Here is a 26,995-nt window from a genome sequence, read left to right on the forward strand (position 1 = left end):
TAGGCGCCCGCCACCTCACCCGGCTAGTTTTTTGTATTTTTTTTTAGTAGAGACGGGGTTTCACCATGTTAGCCAGGATGGTCTCGATCTCCTGACCTCGTGATCCGCAACTACTTTGATTTCTTTCACCAGTGTTTTATATGTTTCAGCATACAGAGCCTATACTTGTTTTGTTTTAATGTATATCAAAGCATATTATATTCTTTGGAGCAGTTGTGGATGATACTGTTGCTACTTTGGGGTCCTCTTGACCTGTGGCATAGGGAAATAGCAGATTGCTGACTAGTTTACATTCACTTCAACTGTTCAGAGCCTGGGAGGTTGGGTGGTGGTAGATGCCTAACTCCCCAAGGGAGCCTGCTGACATAATAGGGTAGGATAGTGGGGAGAGCAGTCAAGAAGCACAGTGCAATCATCTCTACTTAGATCTGGCTCTTTAACCACTATTGTTGTTGAGAGAACTTAGATGCTCAGCTTGCTATGGACTCTGCAGACACTGGTTGTGGAATTGGAATTGGAATGCTGTCATCTGTTTTCTCTAGGTGGGAAATAGAAGATTAGCTGCCTACTGGGCCTTTAGAGGGAATCAGAGCATCACTGACCTGGGAGACACTTGTCTCTACATGGCTGCAGAGAAACTGAAGTAGCAATATTTTCTGTGGTGTTCCTCTGGAGTAGTTTAGTTATTCTCCATAGAATGGTTTTGTGTGGTTATTCTCCATAGAACAGTTTTGTGTGGTTGTTTGTAGTTAGGTTATACTCTCCTTTGGCTGGGAGAGAACAGGATTTTCTTGAAGCTGTTTTTGTCTACCCCTATTGGAGATTCAGAATTGGAAGCTTCTATAGTCCATTATCTCGGATACATGGAAGGCAATAAGAAAGCCCAGGAAATTTACCATAGTATCAATTTTCAAGTCCTGAAGTCCCTGGACAAGCTGTCTTCCTCTTTCTTCCTTTCAGAGACTGCCTTTGTTTCTTGACATTATGTCCGCGGTGTTTTAGTTGTTCAGAGGAAACACTGGGGTGTTGCATTGTAACTGGAAGTTCTGGAAAGTCAAAGTTTGAGGAAGACTTTTAACATTCCATGCAAACTAAATCTCATAAAGACAAATATGGGAAGGTATGATTGCAGAGAATGAAATGATATCTGTAATAAAGTTATTTCATGAAATAAAATCTTCACCAAAATTAAATAATCTCAAAGAAGCTTTATAATATACGTGAAAAAGCCGATGATATATAGCATATAAATAATACAGGTCAAGGAAGAACAGATGAAATACCTGCCATACACTTTGGAAAAAAAATAAAGTTGGTAATGCTTCCAGAAAATATTACCAAAAATATGTTATTTTCCAACTGCAGAAGGGATATAGTAATAACGTCTTTTCATAGGTTTTATTTATTAAGTAACAAATGATTTAATTGAAATCAAGCACATATTTCTAGTTCTCTGAGGCAAAGTGAGCAGTTGCAAAACCAACTCTTATGAAAGCCAAAGATTAAAAGTATAATATAATATTCTTTTTTAAAAAATAAAAATGGCTATCAAGAAAGAAAACATCTGTGAGATTTGAACGCCAATATTATTAATTTGGGATTAAACGTGGTAGTTCATTGAAATAGTCAAGTGAGGAGCAAATTTGGATATAGTCCCAGGAAAGAAATCATTTCTGAGTCCAGTGTTCGGCTTCCTGCCTAAATAATTTGTAAAAGAAAATGTTGTTCAGACATTTAGCTGGAATATTTGAGCCAATTCAGAAAGGCATTGATCACAGATACTAGGATCTAACGCAGAATGAGGTTTTTATTCAAAGCCTTTTATTCAAAGGGGAAAGATTCATGTCTCAACCTCCATCCTATGTGATATTCAAGACTGAGGTCATATTTTTCATATTACCTATAAGATATAACTACCTCAAAAGCAGAAACTGGTATAAAATACTAGACTGAACAATTAAGTTCTTAAAAACCTGGAAAGGTTAACATAAAACTGTCCCCCTAAGAATAACTTCACATTCAAGACCTTAAGATTGCTTTCCCACTTCACGGAAAACATCGCTAATTGATGGACGTTCCATGCCCTAAGAAATAGCCAAAAAAGACACACTAAGGGGAACACTCAAGGATAAAAAGTTGAATTAAAAGATTCTTCATAATAAGTATGTGTTGTTATTGTATGAGATGAATAAATGGAATCTAAAGGCAAAACAGGTGGGTAGGAGGACAAAAATAAGTTTTTAATAGAGAATTATACATCATTGAAAAATGAAGCATATAGTAAAAACTAAATAAATGTTTGTTTATTTCTTCTGTAGTAGATTCAGCACAAATATAGCAATAATAAGTAATTTTCTAAGTAGATCTGAAAGTAAATTTGCCAGGTGTAGGTGGAAAATACAGAAATTTAAATGTCACATTTCATTTTGAAATTTGATAATTTGGGCCGGGCGCGGTGGCTCAAGCCTGTAATCCCAGCACTTTGGGAGGCCGAGACGGGCGGATCACAAGGTCAGGAGATCGAGACCATCCCGGCTAACACGGCGAAACCCCGTCTCTACTAAAAACACAAAAAATTAGCCGGGCGAGGTGGCGGCGCCTGTGGTCCCAGCTACTCGGGAGGCTGAGGCAGGAGAATGGCGGAAACCCGGGAGGCGGAGCTTGCAGTGAGCTGAGATCTGGCCACTGCACTCCAGCCTGGGCGACAGAGCGAGACTCCGTCTCAAAAAAAAAAAAGAAAAAGAAAAAGAAATTTGATAATTTGCTGACAAACAACATATAATTTATTTTTGGTATGAGTCTCTTCCTTGAATATTGAGGATATAATTATACTAAAATGCTATTATTTATTTAAAATGAAAATGCAACTGGGAATTCCATGTTATATCTGATGACCATACATGAAAGAGCAGTTAATAAAAATTGAGCTCAGAGTAGATAACTTTCATATTAAATTACAAGATACACCAGAATAAAAAAAAAATGTATAGAAGGGCTAAAAGGCAAAATACGAAAATAAATTCTACACAGGATACATAAGTTATCATTTAGTAAAAATATCATTTAATAAAAATATATTTTTCAACTCACAAAGATTAAGTAAATACTAAAGACTCTGTGAAAGACAAAGGAAAATAAGCATAAAACCTGTTTTTTTTTCTTATTTTTTAGCATGGACAAAAACAAATTTCAAAATTAAAGTGGTATGTAGGAATTTGTGTGGGTTTTTTTTTTTTATTTTGTGGAGCCTGGAAATACATTTTACTTTTTTAGGAAAAAAATGTTAATTAACTGGGTCCTTTTAATTAACTACACAAAGTATAGAAATATGGTAGTTAATGTCGAAAGCAGGAAAAATGGATATTTTTTCAAAAAAATGAGTGCAGAAAGTGTAAAAATATGGTAATTAATGTCAGTGCAGGAAAAAATAAATGTGAGCAAGAAAAATAAATTAATACAATTAGGAAAAAGGTTTAGGGTAGGGAGAGGGATTGAACAACAAAGACTGAGAGACTGCAAAGGCAGAGACAGAAAATCTTGCATAAATAAAAAGCTGTCTAATCAGATATTAGTTATATAGATAAAAGAGTCATCAGATTAGATGTAAATGCTTCAAACTTATGTGTTAAAATATGAAATACTTTAACATTGGGTTGAGAAAAATATGCTTTTACCTGGGAATAATTACACCAGAATATTAAAACAAAGGTTTAGAGAAAATTAACAAATATTTATTTAAAAAGGTAGGCCATTGCTATCATATCAGACAGAAGAGAATTTTAGAAAAAATGCGAGCAATAAGGAGGGACAATAATAGATAACATAAGAGGTGACAGACAAAATATGAAATATCAAAATATGAAAAAATTTTAAAGATACATAACAGTCACAAATTTAAATCCCTCCGTAGCATTGTCACAATATACGCCAGAAGCAAATTTGATGGATATTTATTTATGTTGACAAATCACAATTGTAGTGAGAGGTGCTTAATATATCACTCATCTAGACAGACGAGTATACAGACATTTAGTTGTTAACAGAAATGCTTTGTAATTAACAATTAGCAAACCTTTTACATGTATATAAATGTTACCACCTTCACTCTTAAATAGTATGTATATGACCCCAGAAAGCATTCTTTCTTAATAATGATTTAGTTAGTTTAAAAATGTGATGTCAACAAGTTTTAGATACATAATTTCAGGTAAATCTGATTTTATGGCCAAATGTAACCGATATGAAATTAACAGACTTTGCCACTCATTCTATGAGGCAAGTAGTACTCTGATAACAAAACTAGAGAAAGACTGTAGAAGAAAAGAATGTTACAAACAAATATCTTTCATGAATACAGATAAAAATTCCCAAGGAAATACTAGCAAATCAAATCCAGCAATTTATGACAAGAAGTACATTCCATAACCAAGTAGAATTTATCTTAGGAATGCAAGATTAGCTTAACATTCAGAAATCAGCTGGGCAATACTGATACAATTAAGGAATCCAAACCATATGACAATCTCAACAGATGTGGTAAAATATTCTATGAAATCTAACACCTTTCTATGATAAAAGCACTAGGTGGGAATAGAAAGAAAATACCTCAGTCTGAAAAAGGGCATCTACACAAAGCCTGAAAAAGGGCATTTACACAAACCCCAAATCTAACATGAAACTTAATGCTAAAACCTGAATGCACTTTCCTCATGATTCAGAATAAGGCTAGGAAGTCCACTGCTGCCACTTCTCTTTGACATTTTACTGAGAGTTTGATTTTGATGAAGGGCAATTGGGCAAGAAAATAAAAACAAAACCCATCTAAATTGGAAAGGAAAAAGTGAATCTCTCTCTGTTTGCAGATGACATGATCCTGTATACAGAAAATTCTGATAAATCAGAAGTAATAATTAAGTCCAGCACAGTTGCAGATAACAAGATCAGTAAACAAAAGTCTTTCTACACACTAACAAAGAGCAATCCAAAAATAAATGAGATTAAGAAAAACATTTCACAAAGACAGCAAGAGAATAAAATACTTAGGAATGAATTTAACAAATGTGCAAAAATTATAATCTAAGAACTCTAAAATATTGTTGAAAGAAATTTAAGAAAATTGAAATAAATGGAAAGATATCCAATATTCATGGATTGGAAGATAACATTAAGTGACAACACTGCAAAACTGACCTACAGTTTCAGTTAAGTCTGTAGCAAATTCCAGGTGGTTTCTTTACAAAAATTGCCATGACAATTTTACTATTCTTATGGACTTTCATAGGACCCAAAATAGCCAAAACAATAGTCACACTTTCCATTCAAAATATACCACAAAGCTGCAGTAACAACAGTGTGGTACTGACACAATACACCAATGAAATAGAATTGAGATTTCAGAAAGAAGCCTTTCCACCTGTGCTCAATTGATTTCCAACACAGGTACCAAGATAAATGAATGAGGGAAATGTAGTCAAAATTTCAAGAAATGGAGCTGAGACAACTGGATATTCACATGAATTTGGAACCCTGTCTTATACCACAATTATCTCAAAATGTATCAAAAACCTAAATTCAGAAGCTGAACACCATAAAATAAAACTCTTAAAAAAAGTAAATGTTAATCTTTGTGACCCTAGATTAGGCAAAACTTTCTTCAATATGTAACCAAAAACACAAATAATAAACGTCAGTTAAATTGAATTTCATTGAAATTAAATTTCTGTGCTTCAAAGAAATAATAAAGGAAGTAAAATGACACTATGAGAGAAAAATATTGTCACATCATATCTAGAGCTATGCATGTGAAATGATAATTATCTATCAGAAAAATGAAAATCAAACCACAAAGAGATACAATGAATCTCTAACCACAATGAGATTTATTGAATAAAATAGAGTGTAATCAGAAAGAAATAACAGATGTTGGTGAACATATGGAAAAATTGGGAACCTTATCCAATTGCTAGTGGGAACATAAAGTGAGATTGCTTCTTTAGAAAATAGTCTGGTAGTTTCTCAACAGATTGGACATACATTCACAATATGTTTCTAAAATTAAGGTATAATTATGCCAGTTTGTATATGAATGTTAGTAGTAGCATTATTCACAATATAAATGTTTCCATCAACTCCTGATACGGAGTTGGGCCTAGGTTGATGTTACCCTTGCAGTGGGTTTGCATCATACATTCACTCACCATATATCTGATATAATTGATGCAAATCCATATATTCCATAATAAAACCACCAAGATAAAGAATTTGGACAAATTACTTAAACTTTCTTGCCTCAGTATGCTTGGCTTAAAAATGGAACAGAATAGCAAACCTGTTATAGAAATCCCGAGTTTGGGAAAACCTAGCCTTTTAAAGGGAGGTAACAGCAAACCTGCTTAACCTTTGCCTTAGAAAGACGCATTATCTTTATCTTCCATGGTGTTTGGTATACACAGTTCCTTGAAGATAATCTGAAACAAAACGGTGTAAGTCACAAGCAGCATCATATTGTATAAGTCCGTTTATATGAAGTGTCTGTAATAGGCAAATCCACAGAGACAGAAGATGGCTCATTGGATACCAAGGACTCTAGAAAGGGGGAAGCTGATATAGAATGCTAATAGTACAGAGTTTCTTATTAAGGTGATGAAAATCTTCTGTACTTAAATAGTGGTGATGTTTGTACAACTTTGTGAATACCCTTAAAATCACCGAGCATGTATTTTATTTTATTATTATTATTATTAGACGGAGTCACAATCTGTCTCCCTGCCTGCAGTGCAGTGGCACCATATCAGCTAACTGCAACCTCTGCCTTTAGGGTTCAAGTGATTCTCCTGTCTCAGTCTCCTGAGTAGCAGGGATTACAGGTGCACATCACCATGCCCAGGTAGTTTTTTATTTTTAGTAGAGATCTGGTTTCACCATATTGGTCAGGCTGGTCTCGAACTCCAGACCTCATGATGTTGATCTGCCTGCCTGCCTCAGCCTCCCAAAGTGCTAGGATTACAGACATGAGCCACTGCACCCGGCAAGTGTGTACGTTAAAATTGCTAATGTTGTAGTATGCAAGTTCTCTCTCAATTAAAAAAGTGTTTAAATCTTGGTTAAAGTTGTGCGCACTACAAGACTTAGAAGGAATGTATACGCAGGTTAAACGCACAAACAAAAGTACTGAATGTGTCCCAGTGACATAAACTGGCAGGGAAGTGAACAACTGGAAAACAATGTGAGCTCAACTCAAAATGGGCATTGAATATGAAAGAATGCTTTCTCCAGTGTATGTAGGAAAAACTGGTGGAGGTGGCCATGTGGTTGGATAATTTTTCACTTATAACAAATACGTGTAAATATGTCCCTAAATATTAAACCTTTTTTGTTTTGTTTTTGTTTATTGTTGTTGTTTTTTGAGACAGAGTCTTGCTCTGTCATCTCTGTCGTCCAGGCTGGAGTACAGTGGCGCGATCTCTGCTCACTGCAAGCTCGGCTTCCAGGTTCACGCCATTCTCCAGCCTCAGCCTCCGAAGTAGCTGGGACTACAGGCCCCCGCCACCATGCCGGGATAATTTTTTAGTATTTTTAGTAGAGACGGGATTTCACCATGTTTGCCAGAATGGTCTCCATCTCCTGACCTCGTGATGTGCCCCCCTCAGCCTCCCAAAGTGTTGAGATTACCTCCGTGAGCCACCGCACCCAGCCATATTAAATCATTTTTTTTACAAGAAAGTTCACAATCTAGAAAGGATTTGGCAGTACCAACATTAAATTATAAATTATTTAGTGTACACGTGAAGAATATAACTTACTTTTTAGTTCACGTTGTACATAAATATAAGCAAACAGAATTTTCTATTTTGATAACAAAACCACCAGGATAAAGAATCGAGTCAAATTACGTAATCTTTTCTTGCTTTAGTCTTCTTAGTTTAATGAGAAGTCCGAATAGTAATCCTGTTATAGAAATTAAGTCTCTGGACCTTTTAGAATAAAGATCAGGCCAGCCATGGTGGACTCACGGTGAATCCAAACACTTTGGTGTGACCAAGGCCCCTGGACCACCTGAGGTCAGGAGTTTGAGATCAGCCTGGCCAACATTGGCAAAACCCCATTTCTACTAAAATTACCTAAAAAATAGCCAGGTCGGGTGGTGGGCGCCTGTGGTCCCAGCTACTCAGGAGGCTGAGGCAGGAAATCGCCTGAACCCAAGAGGCAGAGGTTGTGCGGTGAGCCAAGATCCTGCCACTGCAGCCTGAGCAACAAAGCAAGGTTTTGTCACTCCCTATTAAAAAAAAAAACAGAAGAAAGAAAGAGAAGGAGAAGGAGAAGGAGAAGAAGAAGAAGAAAGTGAAAAAAAAAATCAAAGTGAACTGAAAATATATCAGGTATTGTTTTCTAGAGTTCACCTGACAAAAGACAAAAATCCATGTACTGATGGAACTTACATTTTGGTTTTAGTAGGAAGTAGTGGCAACAACTATTGACTTTTTTTTAAAGTAAGAAGCATAAGGATTGTGGGTTCATGTATATGAAGGTGCATAATACAAACTTAAAGGAGATTTGAGCAAATTTTTTGAAATGGCAAAGAGAGCAAAACCTCTGAGGTTGTAGTATACACTGGGGTCCTGAACAAGAAAAAGAATGGTAGAAGAAGATATGTAAAGGATAGTAAGAATAAAGTTATCAATGTATTTTTGTTACATTATAAGGATCATGGTTTTAGCTTAGGAAAGGGAGAGGCTGGGATTGAATGTTAATGGGTAGAGTTTCTTTTTAAGGTGATGGCAACATTCTATATATAAATAGTGTTGATGGTTCCCATAACTTTGGGAATACCCTGAAAATCACTAAATATGTACTTCAAAATGGTTAATTTTACAGTATCTGAGATATAGCTCACATAGTATAAGAGGTAACAGAGGAAAGTAGGGGATCACTAAAGAGGCTGAGTTAATCTCCTGAAAAATGTGGATGGCCTACATCTGGGTGATAGCAGGAGGGGTAGGGAAAAGTGGTTAGATTCTGGATGTGTCTTAAAAGTAAAACACACAGAATTTGAGGATTAATAGAAATTATGCAATGAAAAGAAAAGCATCAAGGATGACTTTAGAGGCCTTAGCAACAGGATGTAATTTTTCTCAGGTGAAATGGGAAACATTTGGGGAAAGTTGTTTGGAAAGTGGATCAGAATTCAGTTTGTAGCTTTGAGTTCAAATTGCCTGTTAAACTTGAATATGTGCAACAGGTTCCTGTAAGATAGGGGCATTGTTAAGAGATTGACTGGAGATATAAATTTGGGACTTTTAATACCATTCAGAAATCCATTGTATAGGAAGAGATAACTAGGAGATTGAGAGTAAATGCATCAGGAATAATTCAAGTAAGAGGGAGATGAAGAAATAACTGTTTTAATTGGCCAGGTGTGGTGGCTTGCACCTCCAATGCCAGCACTTTGGGAGCCTGAGGTGGGCAGAAGGCTTGAGCCCAGGAGCTCGAGACCAGACTGGGCAATATGAAGAGACCTTGTCTCTACAAAAATACCAACATTAGCTAGGCCTGGTGGCCTGCAGTCACAGTCACCGGAGAGGTGGAAGTGAAAAGATAGCTTGAACTATCTTGGGAGGTTGAAGCTGCAGTGAGTCCTTGATTGCACCGCTATACCCCAGCCTGGACAACAGAACCAGACCCTGTCTCAATAAACAACAATAAGAAATTAAAAAAAAAAAAAACTATTTTATTTGGCAAACAGGAAGTTAAATATAGTTCTTTTGGTGGACTGTTGGGGATGAAAGCCTGACTGGTTAATGTAAGTGGAATTTTCAGATGAGAACATATTAATGTCAAAAATGTTCAACTGAAGTTTAAGGTAATATGACCTTTGAGAAACGACTGTGACTTCACTGTTGTCGGATAAAACCTGAGAAAAAATAAGAACTGATGGAAAGGAAAAGCTAATAGAAATTATCTGTGGAAATTAAAAGCAGAGAGAAAGCTCAGCACCATAATAGTTTTTGTTTTGAATTGTAAAATATGGTGTTTTTTTACATGTGTGATAAGGAAATCATGGCAATGACAAGGAGAATAAACAAATTATGCTAAAGAGAAAAAGATCAATCATATTTATGGATTGGGCCCAGGAGGACATATTTTAAAATGTAATGAAGGTTTTCTCTTTGAATAAATAAGTGCATACAGACAAAGGTATGATTTAGATCAGAGTAACAAAAAAAAGAAGTTGAGGAATTTAATATTCTGCAGCATAAAAGTTAAAGAATTGGAGGAATTATATTTATGATAAATTATGAGAATTAAAGGAATGCAAAGAAAGTTCAAGAATTGAACATCTTATCAAATAAAATAGATAACTTCTTGCTTCTTCTCTCCCACCTTTTTTAACTGCTACTTTTACTTTTCCCATTAATATGTTTTAAAAAACGACCAACATCTTCTGGGGAAATACTATCTTTCTTTTTGGAAATTTGCATTACTTACTCATTTTATGTGCTTTCATTATATTAACAGCATTTTTAGTCAGAAAAAAGTTTCTAAAAATATTTCTTTCTAATATTTACTAGATTTAAAAGTAGTGTTGCCTTTTATTTTCCATCTTATTCATTTTCTTTTATATTGCTTCCCACACATAGTGACTAATTGACATTCACAATATATCAGTAATTTTTCTGGCATATCTTGGAGATAGGACTGTCATCTCAGTGTTAAGAGGCAGTTGATTTCTCATGGAAGTTTGATTGCCTACTTCTTTAAAACAATGTTTTCTGAAGAAATAGCATGTCAAGTTAGACATTGTAGTTCAATATTTCCTAAACCAGTTATCAATTTTTCTATTGTGATTAGTGATCCGTATTTACCTGTTAACGTTTTCTGTGAATAGTGAATTATAGAGAATCTTGTTTTCTTCTGTTTAAATTTGATACCGAACTATACCGGATTCACTGACAAGACAACTTTGAATTAACAGCACCCTGAGAATGGACCCAGTGTTTGAAGACACAGATGAAGAAAGCACAGGAGGAGTTTCTTCTTTGGAAGAAGAAATAGTCCTTGGCCAGAGACCCCATATAAGCTTTCCTTTTAGCATTCTCTTCTCAACTGTTCTCTACTGTGGTGAGGTTGCCTCTGCTTTATATATGTTTGAAATTTATCGAAAAGCTAATGACAGATTCTGGATGTCATTTACCATCGTCTTTATTATTGCGGGGGTAACTTTGGATCAGATTACCCTGATGTTTTTCAACAAAGACTTGAGGAGAAATAAGGCTGCATTACTTTTTTGGCACATTCTTCTTTTAGGACCTATTGTGAGGTAAGTGACACATATGTTTCTCATTCACTGCTTCCAACAAGTAAATTGAATATAAATAGATGGCTAACAAAATTAAGGATGCCATAATTATCATTTCTCAAATTGAAATAGTTCCCTGTTTAGTTTTATTTAGTCTTCACACTTTTGAAACTGTTCCTATTTAATTGTCATCAATTATAATGTAATGATGGTTTTTTACTATGCAGCCATAACAAAGGATGAGTTTGTGTCCTTTGTAGGGACATGGATGCAGCTGGAAACCATCATTCTTAGCAAACTATCACAAGAACAGAAAACCAAACACCGCATGTTCTCACTCATAGGTGGGAACTGAACAATGAGATCACTTGGACTCGGGAAGGGGAACATCACACACCGGGGCCTATCATGGGGAGGGGGGAGGAGGGAGGGATTGCATTGGGAGTTATACCTGATGTAAATGATGAGTTGTTGGGTGCTGATGAGTTGATGGGTGCAGCACAGCAACATGGCACAAGTATACATATGTAACAAACCTGCACGTTATGCACATGTACCCTAGAACTTAAAGTATAATAATAATAAAAAATAAATTAAAAAAATGCAAGTGTGAATAAGTCATTTCTTCTATTCTTTTTATGCATGTGTTGTATTCCACTCATTAGTATTTTTCTTATTCAGCCTAATGGGCATTTTAAATAGTTACGAGGACTAGAAATATAACCTTATATTAAGGAATGAGAGTAGAGTAAGTGAGAAGAGAGAAAGGCTTGAAAATAATCTCATAAATTTTATTTATCAACTCAAGAGAATTTAACTTTTTAGTGATAGATTCTCCAGACATCCTGAAATTTGTCGCTGTGACTTGGAATATCAAAATGTAGCTTACCAATTCATTTCCATATCACTTCATTCTGTTACTACACTGATTTGCATGAGTACTGTAAATTTTGTTATGTTAATCTGTCTTACTTATAGTTCTAAACTGTTAGTTACTATATATGAAGAAACATAAAATCTGACAGGTAAATTCTTTTAAAACTTTCTTTTCTCTGAGTGTTTTAGGTAAACTCAAGTTTATTTTTCTATGTGAATTTCAGAGCTAGGTGTTGATAAATTTTATGTTATCAAATTAAACTTATAGATTAACTTTAGGAAATACTAATGTACTTTGAAAGAACAATTCTTCATATTTATGGACCATATAGGAATTAATATTTATTTAAGATTGATGTCTCTTAAGTGTTTTTTTTTTTTTTTTTGGTGTGTTTTCTTTATTGAAGTTTTCATATCTTTTAGGATTCTTGCATCATAGATTTACATTTTAGGTTAATGCTATGCAAAGTATATTTTCATTTTACTTTTTATTATTGTGAACTGTTTTGTTATTGATTTAAAAGTTAACTGTAGGCTGGGCGTGGTGACTTCACCTGTAATCCCAGCTCTTTCAGAAGCCAAGGACGGTGGATCATTTCAAATCAGGAGTAGAGTTCAGCCTGATCAACATGGTAAAACACTGCCTCTGCTAAATATAAAAAAATAAAGATAGCTGGGCATGGTGGTGCATGCCTATAATCCCAGCTACTTGAGAGGCTGAAAACCAGAGAATCTTTCAAAACCAGGAGGCAGAGGTTGCACTCCAGCCTGGGCAACAGAGCAAAACTCTGTCTAAAAACAACAACAACAACAAAAATACCTTAACTATATTCCATCAAAAAATGTGATCTGCATTATAAAATGGAAATGTATGCTTACATATGAATTATATAAACACATAAATTAAAAAATAAAAATATATAAAGGGAAACTTAAATTATTACCAGATCTGATGTCAGCTGTTATAAAGGTTTTTCACATGAGCTAAATTAGAAAGTATTGCCTAATTGACTTTCTTTCCTTTTTTTTTTTTTCCTGAGGTGAAGTATCATTCATTTTCACCCAGGCTAGAGTGCATTGACACAATCTTGACTCACTGCAACATCTGCCTACAAAGCTCAAGAGATTCTCCTGTCTCAGCCTTCCAAGTAGCTGGAATTATAGGTGCCTGCTTCCATGCCCAACTAATTTTTATATTTTTATTAGAGATAGGGTTTTCCAGGTTGGCCAGACTGGTCTCCAACTCCTGACCTCAAGTGAGGAATTGCCAGACTGTCAGACTGACATTTGAGAAACTCTCGGGCTGTTTATGGAAGTAGCTGTACTTTCTTACCCTTACCTCCCACCAGCAATAATTAGGAGTTCTTATTTTTCCACATCCTTCTCCACTCCTGCTATCTTTTTAAATCATAGCTCCTAATGTGAATGAATAAAATGTCATTGTGATTTTGGTTTCCATTTCATTTTTGAATGGTCCTGGAAGACTTGTTGAAAATCAACTGACAGTAAATATGAGTGCGTATTTTGGAGCGTCATATCTATCCCATTGATCTATGTATTAATCCTTATTACCAGACAGTTTGATGAATAATGTTTTGTAGTAAGTTTTTAAGTAGAAAGTATGAATTAACAAATTATTTAAGTTGATATTATTATTTTTGCAAAATTGTTTGGCTATGTGGAGTCCTTTGCATTTCTAGAGAGATCAGTTGTTTCTGCCAAATATTATTAATGATAATAACAACAATTAAATGGCAATGAATTTTGATATGGAATGAATTGAATCTGTAGATAAGTTTGGGGAGTGTTGTCATCTTAACAATATTAAGTTTTCCAACCCGTGGTCCTGTGATACATTTCCATTTACTTAGGTCTTTAACTTCTTTTGCTGATGTTTGGTAGTTTTAAATGTACGGTCTTACATTTATTTGTTAAAGTTATTTCTAACTATTTTCTTTTTTAGATTATTATAAATAAGGTTTCTTTAAGCATCATTCTCAATTGTTCATTGCTAGAATGTAGAAACACAATTTGTTTTTGCATACAGATGTTGTATACTGAAATTATGCTGAAACCATTTGCAAGCTTTAATGTTTTTTGTGTGGATTCCTTCAGATTTTCTAGATACAAATTATGTTATCTTGAATAGAGGTAGTTTCACATCTCCTTTTTAAAATCTGTTTGCCTTTTACTTCTTCCCCGGTAACCCAACAACTAATTGTTTTGGTTAGAACCTCCAGTACCATACTGCAAATGAGTTTACATGTTTCACTTTCTGATATAAGGGAGAAAGTTTTCAGTCTTTGGTTGATGAAAAGAGTTAAACTCTGTAAAATGTTTTGAATGGATTTCTTCTGAGCTAGATATGAGTGACCATGGGCTATGATACAGTTCCCAGGAAGTCCTGAGTACATGTGCCCAGTGTGGTCAGGGTACAGCTTGGTTTTATACATTTTAAGGAAGCATGAGACATCAATCAGATAAAGAAATACATTGGTATGTTCCAGAAAGGCTTGACAGCTCAAATTAGTGGGGTGGTTGGGTGGATTCTAGGTTATACATAAATGTAAACATTTTCTGGTTGACAACTGGGTGAATTAGTCTAAACATCTGGGATGATAGAAATGAAATAGGTTAAGATAAAATAGTGTGGAGACCAACGTTCTTGTGAAGTCTTATAATTGCTGCCCTTAGAGTATATATGACAAATGCATTCTATTCACACCTTTCAAAAGTGCTAGACTTTTAGTTAATCTCTTCAGGATTTGGAGGACCCAGAAGTAAGAGATCTAGGGAAGTTAACAGAGATTCGTTACAGATCCAAATTCTCCCCCACACGACAGCTTTGTAGGGCCATTTCAAAATATGCGGGAAAAATGTTTTGGGGTAAAATATTATTGCTCTCTTCTTTGTTTTGTTATGCCTGAGTCAGACTGGAAAGTAAGTCACGATATATAGGGTTAATTAAAACCCATCTGATGAGAATTTATGGTTTGTAGGGCATTAGTACCCAGACCCCTTATATGGGAATTTGGGCAAGATTACAAAATGAGAGCTTAGTCCTCATTTTTGTCATGAAATATTGTACTAACTTCTTTTTTCTTAATTGATGTTCTTTGCTAATCTGAGAAAGTACTGTTTGTCGATTGTTTTTATTGTGAGATGTCTTGGATTTTGCAAAATGATTTTTTCTGCCTATTGAGATGATCCTGTGATTTTTGTTCATTATTCTGTTAATGTAATATATTTCACTGATTTTTATATGTTGAATCGTTTTAGGAAAGTGAACCTGATCCAGACCCCAAGCGAGGGTTCTTGGATCTTGTGCAAGAAAGAATTCAGGGCAAGTCCACAGTGCGAAGGAAAGCAAGTTTATTAAGAAAGTAAAGGAATGGAAGAATGGCTACTCCATAGACAGAGCCGCCCGAAGGGTGCTGGTTGCCCGTTTTATGTTTATTTCTTGATGGTATGCTAAACAAGGAGTGGATTATTCATGCCTCCCTTTTTTAGCACATATAGAGTAACTTCCTGATGTTGCCATGGCATTTGTAAACTGTCATGGCACTGGTGGGAACGCAGCAGTGAGGATGATCAGAGGTCACTCTTGTGGCCATTTTGGTTTTCACGCATTTCGGCTGGTTTCTTTGCCAGAAACTGTTTTATTGGCAAGTTCATTATGACCTGTAGTTTTCATTACACACATTTTAGAACACATTTGTCATGTATCCTCTAAGGGCAGCCATTACAAGACCTCCTTTTTATCCTGTAACTTAGAATGCCTTAAATATCTGGGAATGCAGCTCAGTATGTTTCACAGTCATTTTTCCTAGCTCCTGTTTAAGATGGAGTTGCTCTAGTTCACATGCCTCTGACAAATCTCTTCTTGTCACAGGAATAAATCCTATTTGGTTGTTGTGTATTATTGTTTTTTATATGTTGGTGAGTGTGGCTTTCCAGTGTGGTGTTGAGAACTTTTTTGTCCGTGATTCATAAAGGATATTGGTCTGCAGTTTCTTCTAGCTTTTCTCTCATTTTTGACATGCTATAGCATTTTTAATAGATTGTATTATATTTATGCCTTAAGACAAAACAACTATATGCAAAAGTGGAAAGGTAATTTATGAAAATATAATGATTGTTAAATTCTGGTCTACTATAAGAGGAAAATTGTGATGTATATGTCAATTGAGGACACCTACCAACCTTAAGATGGATTGACTTGGAAGTCCCTGATTAACATAACTTTACAGCTTAACATCCTCTCGAAGATCTCCACAAGTTTTTAGAAAGTCTTATTTTCATGGTCATCTTTTTAACTTGTGTGACTATTTTATTTCAGCAAAGGTGTCTTAATGTCTTATTTTAATGTCAAAAAAGTAAAAAAAAGGATGAAGGAAAAATCTTTTTTTGTTTTTCACAAGCATCACCTTTGGTGTCAGTTAATGAGTTTGTAGAAAGACTGGGATGATTGCTGGGTGCAGTGGCTCATGACTATAATCCCAGCACTTTGGGAGTACCAGGCAGGCAGATCACAAGGTTAAGAGATCAAGACCATCCTGGCCAACATGGTGAGAACCTGTCTCTACTAGAAATACAAAAATTAGCTGGGTTTAGTGGTGCCCACCTGTAGTCCCAGATACTTGGAAGGCTGAGGCAGGAGACTCACTTGAACCGAGGAGGGAGAGGTTGCAGTGAGCCAATATCATGCCATTGTACTCCATCCTGGCAACAGAGCAAACTCTTTCTCAAAAAAAAGAAAAAAAGAAAAGAAAGAAAGATTGGGTTGGTTTACATGAATTATCTGTATCTGTTAGGATTAAATAATAGACATTCTACCTATAAATGTTCTCAGTTATCTTCTTTCTTTTACTCCTTATCTTTTATTTTTCCTTTTTGAAGCTACGACAATTCAATCAAGTATCTATAAATTTTTGCTTCCCCAAACTCTGATAAAATTCCTCAGATAAGACAATGAAAGATAAGAGATGGGAGAAAAACTGTTTTCTATTTGGTCAGAAGCAAAAATAATGTAGAGAATAAATGATAGTGATACTTAAAGGCCAAAAGTATCTAAAATGTATAGTGATATGATTTTCTACTTAATTTATTATACATTTCGTAACTGCTAAGGAAGAGCTATTTAATAGGGTCTAATGGAATGATATGGCCATTGGATTATGTGGTAAGAGAGAGGTACAATAATAGTAGACAACGACAGAGGAGACTTTGGAGATATTGAAAATATCCTGTTTGTCTAAAGAAGGGTGTTACTTACAATAATGATTTTTTAAAATTTTAACAATGTATGCTTTCTGAAAACTGCCATTTGTATTATAAGAGAAAATGGGCTCCAGACCATAAAATTCTATAGTAGCATATTTTTCTTTTAGATTTTTGCTAGATTTGTTCATTTTTGCAAGTTATTGGGTATACTATAGCTTAAAATTAATACATTTTTCTGACAAAATATTATTTTGCACTGACGTTTATTATGCTGATGCTATTTTTGCATTGACATATTTCTTCTGATTTGATAAAAGCACAAAGAGCCTTTTCTGCTGTTTGTATTATGTTTTGTTTCTTTTTTCATTTTTTGCTGATTGCTTTTATTTCTTGTTCTTATGCTTTAATTGTAACTCTTTAACACGTGACAACTTATTTCTTGTTCTTATGCTTTAATTGTAACTCTTTAACACGTGACAACTCGTAGTTCTGAGCATGTAAGTTTAGTCTATTTGCCCGCATTGTGTTGTTTTAAAACTTGCACTTACTTATATATTTATTTTTTTGAGATGGCGTCTTGCTGTGTTGTGCAGATTGGGGGGCAGTGGTGTAATCTCAGCTAACTGCAATTTCTGACACCCAGGCTCAAGTGATACTCCTGCCTCAGCAATATCTGGGACTACAAGCACGCACTGCCACTCCAAGCTAATTTTTGTATTTTTAGGTGAGACAATGTTTCACCATGTAGCCCAGGCTGGTCTCCAACTCCTGAGCTCAAGGGATCCACCCCTCCTCGACTTCCCAAAGTGCTGGGATTCCAGGCATGAGTCACCGAACCGGGCCACATTTACTTAATTTTATTCTTTATAAGTCTTTTCTGCTTAGGATATATAAGACTTCTTTTATCTGAGAATTCACAATTGTAACAATTTGAAATTCTTTTTCTAATCATTATTTTAAAAATACTGCCACTTCCTGTATTCTTTTAAAATTCTGATCAGAAGTGTAGGCTTTGTCACCCTTTTCTTAAATGCCCTATAATCTCCATCATATATTAGATGCTTCTTTCTCTCTTTGCTACATTTTTTGTAGTTTTGTTAACTTATTTTTCAGTTATGTAATTAGCTTTCAACTATTTAATTTACCCAGTGATTTTTATATTTTGTTTTCTAGACTTTCTGTTGGTTCTTTTTAAAACTTGTTCATCGAGAAGCATTCTTTTTTCATACTTCTGAAGTACTCTATTATTTCTTTAAAAAGTAAATATTTTTGATTCAGTAAATTTTACATAGGAAATATGTTGGGGTCATTTTTCACTTCTTATTCATGGTATCTTGTTTTTCTTCATGTTTTGTAATTTCTTATAAAGATCTGCTTATTTCCTATAGATTTTTATTTGTGAAAGTTCTTTGAGGACTACTTTGAAGTTAAACTCCACTATAGATCATATCTGTGTATGTTTTTGTCACTTACCTGGGACTGCTTTAAGCATTCATTGAGTGTTTTTAGACTGCTGTCTTAAAATAATGCTAAATGAGCTAAATTTCATCACTAGAGAAAAATCGTAAACCAAAATATGTTCCATTGGATATTTGGGGTCCTTTGAGGCAGTTGACATTTGTATCATGGGAAGAACACCTAAAAACACTGATGTCTTTAAAAAGTTGTCAGAAGAGGATGTTTCTGGAGAAATAACTTTTGTATGTGTCAGAATATTAATGCGTTAGAAAAAATTTTGGATATAATTTAATCAAACTGACCTTGAGAAAGTGAATTGAATTGTGTATGAATGAAGGAATTTTTACTTTTTCATCTGTTGTTTAAATTTTTTTTTCAGGCTGCAGTTATACAATATTTCAAGTTGAAAATGAGGGGAAGAACTTCCATAAATAATAAGATTAGAAACTGTTAGAAACTTATTTTTTATCCAGTGTGATTAAGTTAATGTTTGCCATTTGATGGTGTAATTTCAAAATTAAGAGTTCCTATACTGAAAAACTTTCAAATATTTCTAGATGTCTGACACTAATAAATGTTAATTTCAGATGTTGCTTCATGTTAACAGGTGTTCACAGGCCATTATAAATTACCACAAATTGTTGAAAAATCTTAAACAGGAGAAGGAAGGGAGTCAAGATAACATCACAAAGAGAAACACGATGCTGGAAAGGGAGATTGCATTCTCAGTCCGGGATAATTTCATGCAGCAGAAGGCTTTCAAGTGCATGTCAGTGATTCAGGCTTTTCTTGGTTCTGCTCCACAATTAATTTTTCAGATATACATCACTCTCACTATAAGAGAATGGCCTTTTGGTAGAGGTAAGTTGAGTTATTTGGTGCTGAAAGACAGACAAAGGACAGTAAGGTGAAATAATACAACAGAATTTGAGAAGTTGAAATATGTAATCCCAAATTACAGTTGCACTAAATTTTTTTTTTTTTTTTTTTTTTTTTTTTTGAGGCGGAGTCTCGCTCTGTCACCCAGGCTGGAGTGCAGTGGCGCGATCTCGGCTCACTGCAAGCTCCGCCTCCCGGGTTCCCGCCATTCTCCTGCCTCAGCCTCCCGAGTAGCTGGGACCGCAGGCGCCGCCACCTGGCCCGGCTAATTTTTTTTTTGTTTTTAGTGGAGACGGGGTTTCATTGTGTTAGCCAGGATGGTCTCGATCTCCTGACCTCGTGATCTGCCCGCCTCGGCCTCCCAAAGTGCTGGGATTACAGGCTTGAGCCACCGCGCCCAGCCTAAATTTTTTATAAGATTGAATTTCCATGAATTTATTTTGTTAGCAGCTTATAAAAAGATGCTGTTGGAATCCATAGAAATTTTATATAAATAAAAGTTAGCATCAATTTATTTTATTGATCCTGAAGAGTTAAATTAAGCATGATATAATATTTAGATAAGAAGCGGAGGAATAAGTTTCTATCTAAAACATATTTTTGTTATAATCTGCCTTTTATAAATAGCATTGCTTTTTTTTCCCCCGCTCACTGCAAGCTCGACTTCCGGGTTTACACCATTCTCCTGCCCTAGCCTCCGGAGTAGCTGGGACTATGGGCTCCCGCGACCACGCCCAGCTAATTTTTTTGTATTTTTAGTAGAGACGGGGTTTCACTGTGTTAGCCAGGATGATCTCGATTTCCTGACCTCGTGTAAAAAATCCCAAAGTACTGGGATTACAGGCATGAGCCACGGCGCCCGGCCAAACAGCGTTGCTTTTAATAGAAATAGCAACTGCATGAAAATTAGAATGTGCCTAAGACTATAAAATTTTTTAAAAGTCACCAGGCAAATAGTTATGTATCTGTTATTTTAAATTTTTTACCTTAGATACAGGGAGTATATGTATAGTATATGTACAAGTTTGTTACATGAGAATATTGTGTGAGATGCTGAAGTTTGGAGTGTGGATCACATCACCCAGGAAGTAAGCATGGTACACAATAGGGAGCTTTTTTTTAGCCCACTCCGTCCTTCCCTGCACCCACTAGTGGTCCACAATGTCTGTTATTTCCATATTTATGTTCAGGAGTGCTGAATGTTCAGCTTCTGCTTATGAGTAAGCAAATCTATTTGCTTTTCTATTTCTGCACTGATTTGCTTAGGATAATGGCCTCAACCTACATTTATGTTGATGCAAACGACATAATTTATTTATTTTGTATGGCTGCACGGTATTCCACATACACATACATGGAATACAATGAAACCATACGAAAAAATTCAATCAATCATTTTCCTTATCCAGTGTACCATTGATGGGCACCTGAGTTGATCCCATGTATTTGTTACCATGAATAGTGCAGCAGTGAACATATGACTGCATGTGTCTTGGACATATAATGATTTATATTCCTTTGGGTACATACACAGTAATGAGATTGCTGGGTTGAAATGGTAGCTCTATATTAAATTCTTTGAGAAACTTCCAGACTGCTTTCCACAGTGGCTGATGTAACTTACACTTCTATCAGCAGTGTGTAAGCATTCCCTTATCTCAGCACCCTCATCCAGCATGTGTTGGTTTTTGACATTTTAATGGTAGCCATTTTTGCGGATGTGAGATACTATCTCACTGTGGTTTTGATTTGCATTTCTCTGATGAATACTGATGCTGAATTTGTGGAGGTTTTTGTTGTTGCTGTTTTTTGAGATGGAGTTTCACTCTTGTTGCCAAGGCTGGAGTGCCCTGGCATGATTTTGGACCACTGCAACCTCCACCTCCCGGATTCAAGTGATTCTCCTGCTTCAGCCTCCCAAGTAGCTGTGATTACAGGCATGTACCAACATGTCCAGGTAATTTTTACATTTTTTGTAGAGACAAGGTTTTGCTATATTGGCCAGGTGGTCTTGAAATCCTGACCTCAGGTTATCCACCCACCTTGGCCTCCCAAAGTGCTGGGATTACAGGGGTGAGCCACCACACATGGGCTGATGCTGAGCAGTTTTTCATATGCTTGTTGGCCACTTGTACGTCTTCTTTTGAGAAGCATCTGTTCATTTTCTTTTACCTATTTTTTAACAGAGTTATTTGTTTTGTGCTTGTTGGTTTGTTTAAGTTCTTTATAGATTCTGGATCTTAGACCTTTGTTGGATGCATAGTTTGAAAATATCTTCTCCCATTGTGTAGGTTATCTGTTTGCTCTGTTTAGTTTCTTTTGCTGTGCAGAAAACCTTTTGTTAAATTAGGTCCCAATTTTCTATTTTTATTTTTGATGCAAAATTGCATTTGGGGACTTACCTAAAATTTTTTTGCCACTATTGATGTTTAAAAGAATACTTCCTAGGTTGTTTTCCACGATTTTTGTAGTTGAGGTCTTAGATTTAAACATTTCATCCATTTTGAGTTAATTTTTGTATATGGTGAAAGGTAGGAGTTCAGTTTAGTTCTTCTACCCGTGGCTAGCCAGTTATCCTAGAATCATTTATTTAAAAGGGAATCCTTTTCCCATTGCCTGTTTCATTGGTCTTACCAAAGATCAGATGGTTGTAGGTATATAGCTTTATACCTGGGTTCCCTGACCTGTTTTCTTGGTCTCTGTGTCTGTTTTTGCACCAGTGCCAAGCTGTTTTTGCTACTGCAGCTTTTAAGTGTAGTTTGAAGTCAGGTAGTATAACATCACTGTCTTTGTTATTTTTGCTTATGAATGCTTTGACTAATTCAGCATTTTGTTGTTGCTGTTCCACATGAACTTTATAATAGTCTTTTTTTCTAATTTTGTGAAGAATGGTACTGACAGTTTGACAGGGATAACATTAAATAATTTGAGCTTCTGCCCATTCAGTATGATGTTGGCTATGGGTTTGTTATAGGAGACTTATTATTTTGAGTACATTATTTTGATGCTTAATCTGTTGAGTTTGTCATCAAGAGATGTTTGATTTTATCAATCCCTTTTTCTGTTTTGGCTTTTACCTTTGATTATGTGGTGATCACATTTATTGATTTGGATATGTTGAACCAGCTTTGCATTCCAGGAATAAAGCTTACTGTGATTGTGGTGTACCAGCTTTTTGATGCACTGTGAGATCCAGTTTGCTGATATTTTGATGAGGATTTTTGCATCTGTTTTCATGAGGGATATTGGTCAGAAGTTTTCTTGTGTCTCTGCCAGGTTTTGATATCAGGCTGATGCTGGCCTCATAGAATGAGATGGAAAAAAGGCCCCTCCACCATTTGTTTGAATAATTTTAATAGCATTGTTATGAGTTCTTTGTACATCAGGAAAAAATTGGCTATGAATTCATCTGCTCCAGGGATTTTTAAAAAAATTATTGGTAGGTTCTTAATTACCTAAACAGTTTAAGGCATAGATATTGGCCTATTCAGAGTTTCAATCTCTTCTTGATTTAGTCTTCGGAGATTGTGTGCTTCCAGGAATTTATCTGTTTCCTCTAGATTTTCTGATTTGTGTGCATAGAGTTGTTCATAGTTGTCTCTGAGGATCTTTTGTATTTCTGTGGGATAGGTCATATACTGCCTATGTTGTCTTTATTTTTTGGATTTTGTTGTCCCTTCTTTTTTTTTTTTTTTTTTTTTTTTTGAGACTGAGTTTTTTCTGCCACCAGGGCTGCAGTTGAGTGGCATGATCTTGGATCACTGACACTTCCACCTCCCAGGTTCAAGCAATTCTCATGCCTCAGCTTGCTGAGTAGCTGGGATTACAGGTATGCACCACCATGCCTGGCTAATTTTTGTATTTTTAGTACAGACAGGGTTTTACCATGTTGGCCAAGCTGGTTTCAAACTCTTAACCTCTAATGATCCACCTACTTCAACCTCTCAAAGTACTGAGATTAGAGGTGAGTGATCATGTTGAGATGGTAGACTATCCATTTATTTATTTATTTTATTTTCAAAGGTCAACTCTTGGTTTGGTTAAGTGATCTTTTATATGTATTTTGCACCTCAGTTTCATTAAGTTCTCTAGGTTTAGTTATTTTCTTCTGCTGGATTTAATGTTTGTTCCCTCTCCCTCCCAGCTCTTTTAGGTGCAAAGTTAGATTGTTAATTTGAGATTTTTCTAACTTTTTGATGAAGACATTTTAGGGCTATAAACTTTCCACTTAACCCTGCTTTGGCTGCATCCCAGAGATTTGGAAAAGTTTTTCCTATTTTCATTTATTTCAAAGAATTATTGTAATTTCTGCCTTAATTTTGGTGTTCACCTAGGAGTTATTCAGGTGTAAGTTGTTAGATTTCCCTGTATTTGTGTATTTTGAGAGATCTTCTTGGTATTGATTTCTATTTTTATTGCACCGTGGACCAAGAGTGTGCTTTGTGTGATTTATGTTTCTTTTGAATTTAATGAGGCTTGCCGTAGTAAATTGCTCAGAGTCAATCCTAGGCTATGTTCTGTATGCAGATGGGAAGAATGACTATTCTCTGTTTATTGGGTGGCATGTTCATTCTGTAGATGTGTGTTAGGTCCTGTTGGTCAAGTGTTGAGTTTAAGTCCAGAGTTTCTTTGTTAGTCTTTTCATAGGTCAAGAAGAACTAGTTCTGGGGGCCGGGAACGGTGGCTCAAGCCTGTAATCCCAGCACTTTGGGAGGCCAAGATGGGCAGATCACGAGGTCAGTAGATCGAGACCATCCTGGCTAACACGGTGAAACCCCGCCTCTACTAAAAAAAAATACAAAAAAAAACTAGCCAGGCGAGGTGGCGGGCGCCTGTAGTCCCAGCTACTCGGGAGGCTGAGGCAGGAGAATGGCGTGAACCCAGGAGGCGGAGCTTGCAGTGAGCTGAGATCAGGCCACTGCACTCCAGCCTGGGCGACAGAGCGAGACTCCGTCTCAAAAAAAATAAAATAAAATAAAATAAAAAATAAAAAAATAAAAAATAAATAAAAAAGAAGTTCTACAAATCAGGGTGTTCCATTTTTATATGTATGTGTATTTAGTGTCATGCACATCCATGTGAAGAGACCACCAAACAGGCTTTGTGTGAGCAATAAAGCTTTTTAATCACATTTACGTAACGTGCAGGCGGGCTGAGTTTGAAAAGAGTCAACGAAGGGAGATAGGAGTGGGGCTGTTTTATAGGATTTGGGTAGGTAAAGGAAAATTACAGTCAAAGGGGGTTGTTCTCTGGTGGGCAGGGGTGGGGGGTCGCAAGGTGCTCAGTAGCAGAGCTTTTGAGATAGGATGAGTCAGGAAAAGGAATTTCACAATGTAATGTCATCAGTTAAGACAGTAACAGGCCATTTCACAAGGTAATGTCATCAGTTAAGGCAGTAACAGGCCATTTTCACTTCTTTTGTGGTGGAATGTCACCAGCTAAGGCAGGAACCGGCAGTCTGGATGTGTATGTGCAAGTCACAGGGGATATGATGGCTTAGCTTTGGCTCAGAGGCCTAACATTTATGATAGTGTTTGATTGTACCCATTATTATTATGTAATGACCTTCATTGTCCTTCTCAATTTTCATTGGTTTCACATCTGTTTTCCTGTTCTCTTTGTTTTCCATTAGCATGATAGATCTTACTTGCTCTTTTACTTTGAGGGTATGGATGTCATTGGATGTGAGATGAGTGCTTTGAAGACAACAGATGGGTGGGTTTTGTCTTTTTATTCAGCCTACCACTGTGTGTCATTCAAGGTGAGTATTGATATGTGTGATTTTGATCCTGTCATCACGTTGTTAGCTGGTTGTTAGGTAGACTTTGTTGTGTAGCTGGTTTAAAGTGCCTGTGGGCTTGCACTTAAGTGTGCTTTTGTGAGAACAGGTATCATTCTTTGAAATTCATGTTTGGCATTCCCTTGAGGATGTCCTGAAAGCCTACTCTACTTGAAGTGTATATCTTTAGCATTTGTTTGAGAAGAATTTTCTTTCTTTTTAGCTTGTGAATCTTAGTTTGGTGGGATATAAAATTCTTGGATTTTTTTTTTTTTTTTAAATGTTGAAAATAGGCCCTCAGTCTCTGGTTTCTGCTGAGATGTCTGCTGCCATCCTGATGGTGTTCTCTTTGTAAGTGACCTGCCACTTCTCTCTAGCTGCATTTATATTTTCATTTTTTGTTTCCTTTCTTTTGTTTGTTTGTTTCTTTTTACACTGACCTTGGTGAATCTGATGACTATGTACCTTGGGAATGGTCATCTTACATAGCATTTGGCTAGGGTTCTCCATATTATTTGGATTTGGATGTTGACCTCTCTAGTGTGATGAGGAAGACCTTCATGACTGCCTCCTCAAATGTATTTTTCAAGTTGTTTATTCTCTCTCCTTTTCTCTCTGGAATGCTGATGAGTCAAGTCATAGATTTGGTCTCTTTACATAACCCCTATTTCTTGGATGTTTTATTCATTTTGAATTATTTTTGCTTTATTGTTGTCTGACCAAGCTGATTTGAAGAACCAGTCTTGGAGTTCTGAAATTCTTTCCTCAGCTTGGTCTATTCCCATTAACACTTCCATTTGTATGATAATGTTCTTATTGTGAAGTTTTCAGCTGAAGAAGTCAATTTTTGGTCTTTCTTTAAGTGGCTGTTTCATCTTTCAGCTCTTGAATTTCTTTACTTCATTGCTTGGCTTCCTTTGGTTGGTTTGAAATTTTAGTTACTTACAGTAACTAAAGTACTATAAAACAGACCCAAAACTACATGCAGACTTTAGATTTTCAGAAAATTTGATTTTTAAATTCCCAGGTAAGCAGTTTTGCCTCTTTGGCAGCCTATTTGATGGTTACCACGTGGTCATTGCTCCCATTTAAATTCATCAGATAAGAAGTTTTGTCTCTGGATTGTCTGTTTTATGATCGCCAGGTGATTTCTGCTCTCCTCAATAACATGATTGTAGAGGCAGTTACCTGAATCTACACCTAAATAGCATGAAATAGAACCCCCAACACACACACACACACACACACACACATATATTGAACCAATGCCAGTTTCCTCTTAACATGTGTACTAGAATTATGAGAAGTTATTCAAAATGTAGCCTTTGGGGGAATATGTGTAAATGTACACTGAATATGTCTGCACCATTTTTGTACCTTTTCATTAACCTGTCACGTCAAATTTAAAAAATAGTCATTACCAGGGCTGGGTGCAGGGGTTCATGCCTATAATCCCAGCAGGTTGGGAGGCCAAGGCCGGCAGA

The 26,995-nt window shown here is 35.9% G+C and overlaps 1 protein-coding gene across 2 annotated transcripts in view; it reads left to right on the forward strand.

The window, feature by feature from the left end:
• Positions 1 to 26,995, forward strand: part of XKR3 (XK related 3) — a 44,382-nt gene that overhangs the window by 2,748 nt on the left and 14,639 nt on the right. For both annotated transcript variants that reach the window (XM_050777896.1, XM_050777895.1), the window contains exons 2-3: positions 10,973 to 11,317; positions 19,461 to 19,714. In XM_050777896.1, coding sequence (XP_050633853.1) covers positions 10,983 to 11,317; positions 19,461 to 19,714 — 589 coding nt within the window. In that variant the 5' untranslated portion in view covers positions 10,973 to 10,982. The remainder of the gene's footprint in view (positions 1 to 10,972; positions 11,318 to 19,460; positions 19,715 to 26,995) is intronic.

This window comes from Macaca thibetana, chromosome Y, assembly GCF_024542745.1.
Source record: "Macaca thibetana thibetana isolate TM-01 chromosome Y, ASM2454274v1, whole genome shotgun sequence".
In the NCBI taxonomy this organism is placed as follows: domain Eukaryota; kingdom Metazoa; phylum Chordata; class Mammalia; order Primates; family Cercopithecidae; genus Macaca; species Macaca thibetana.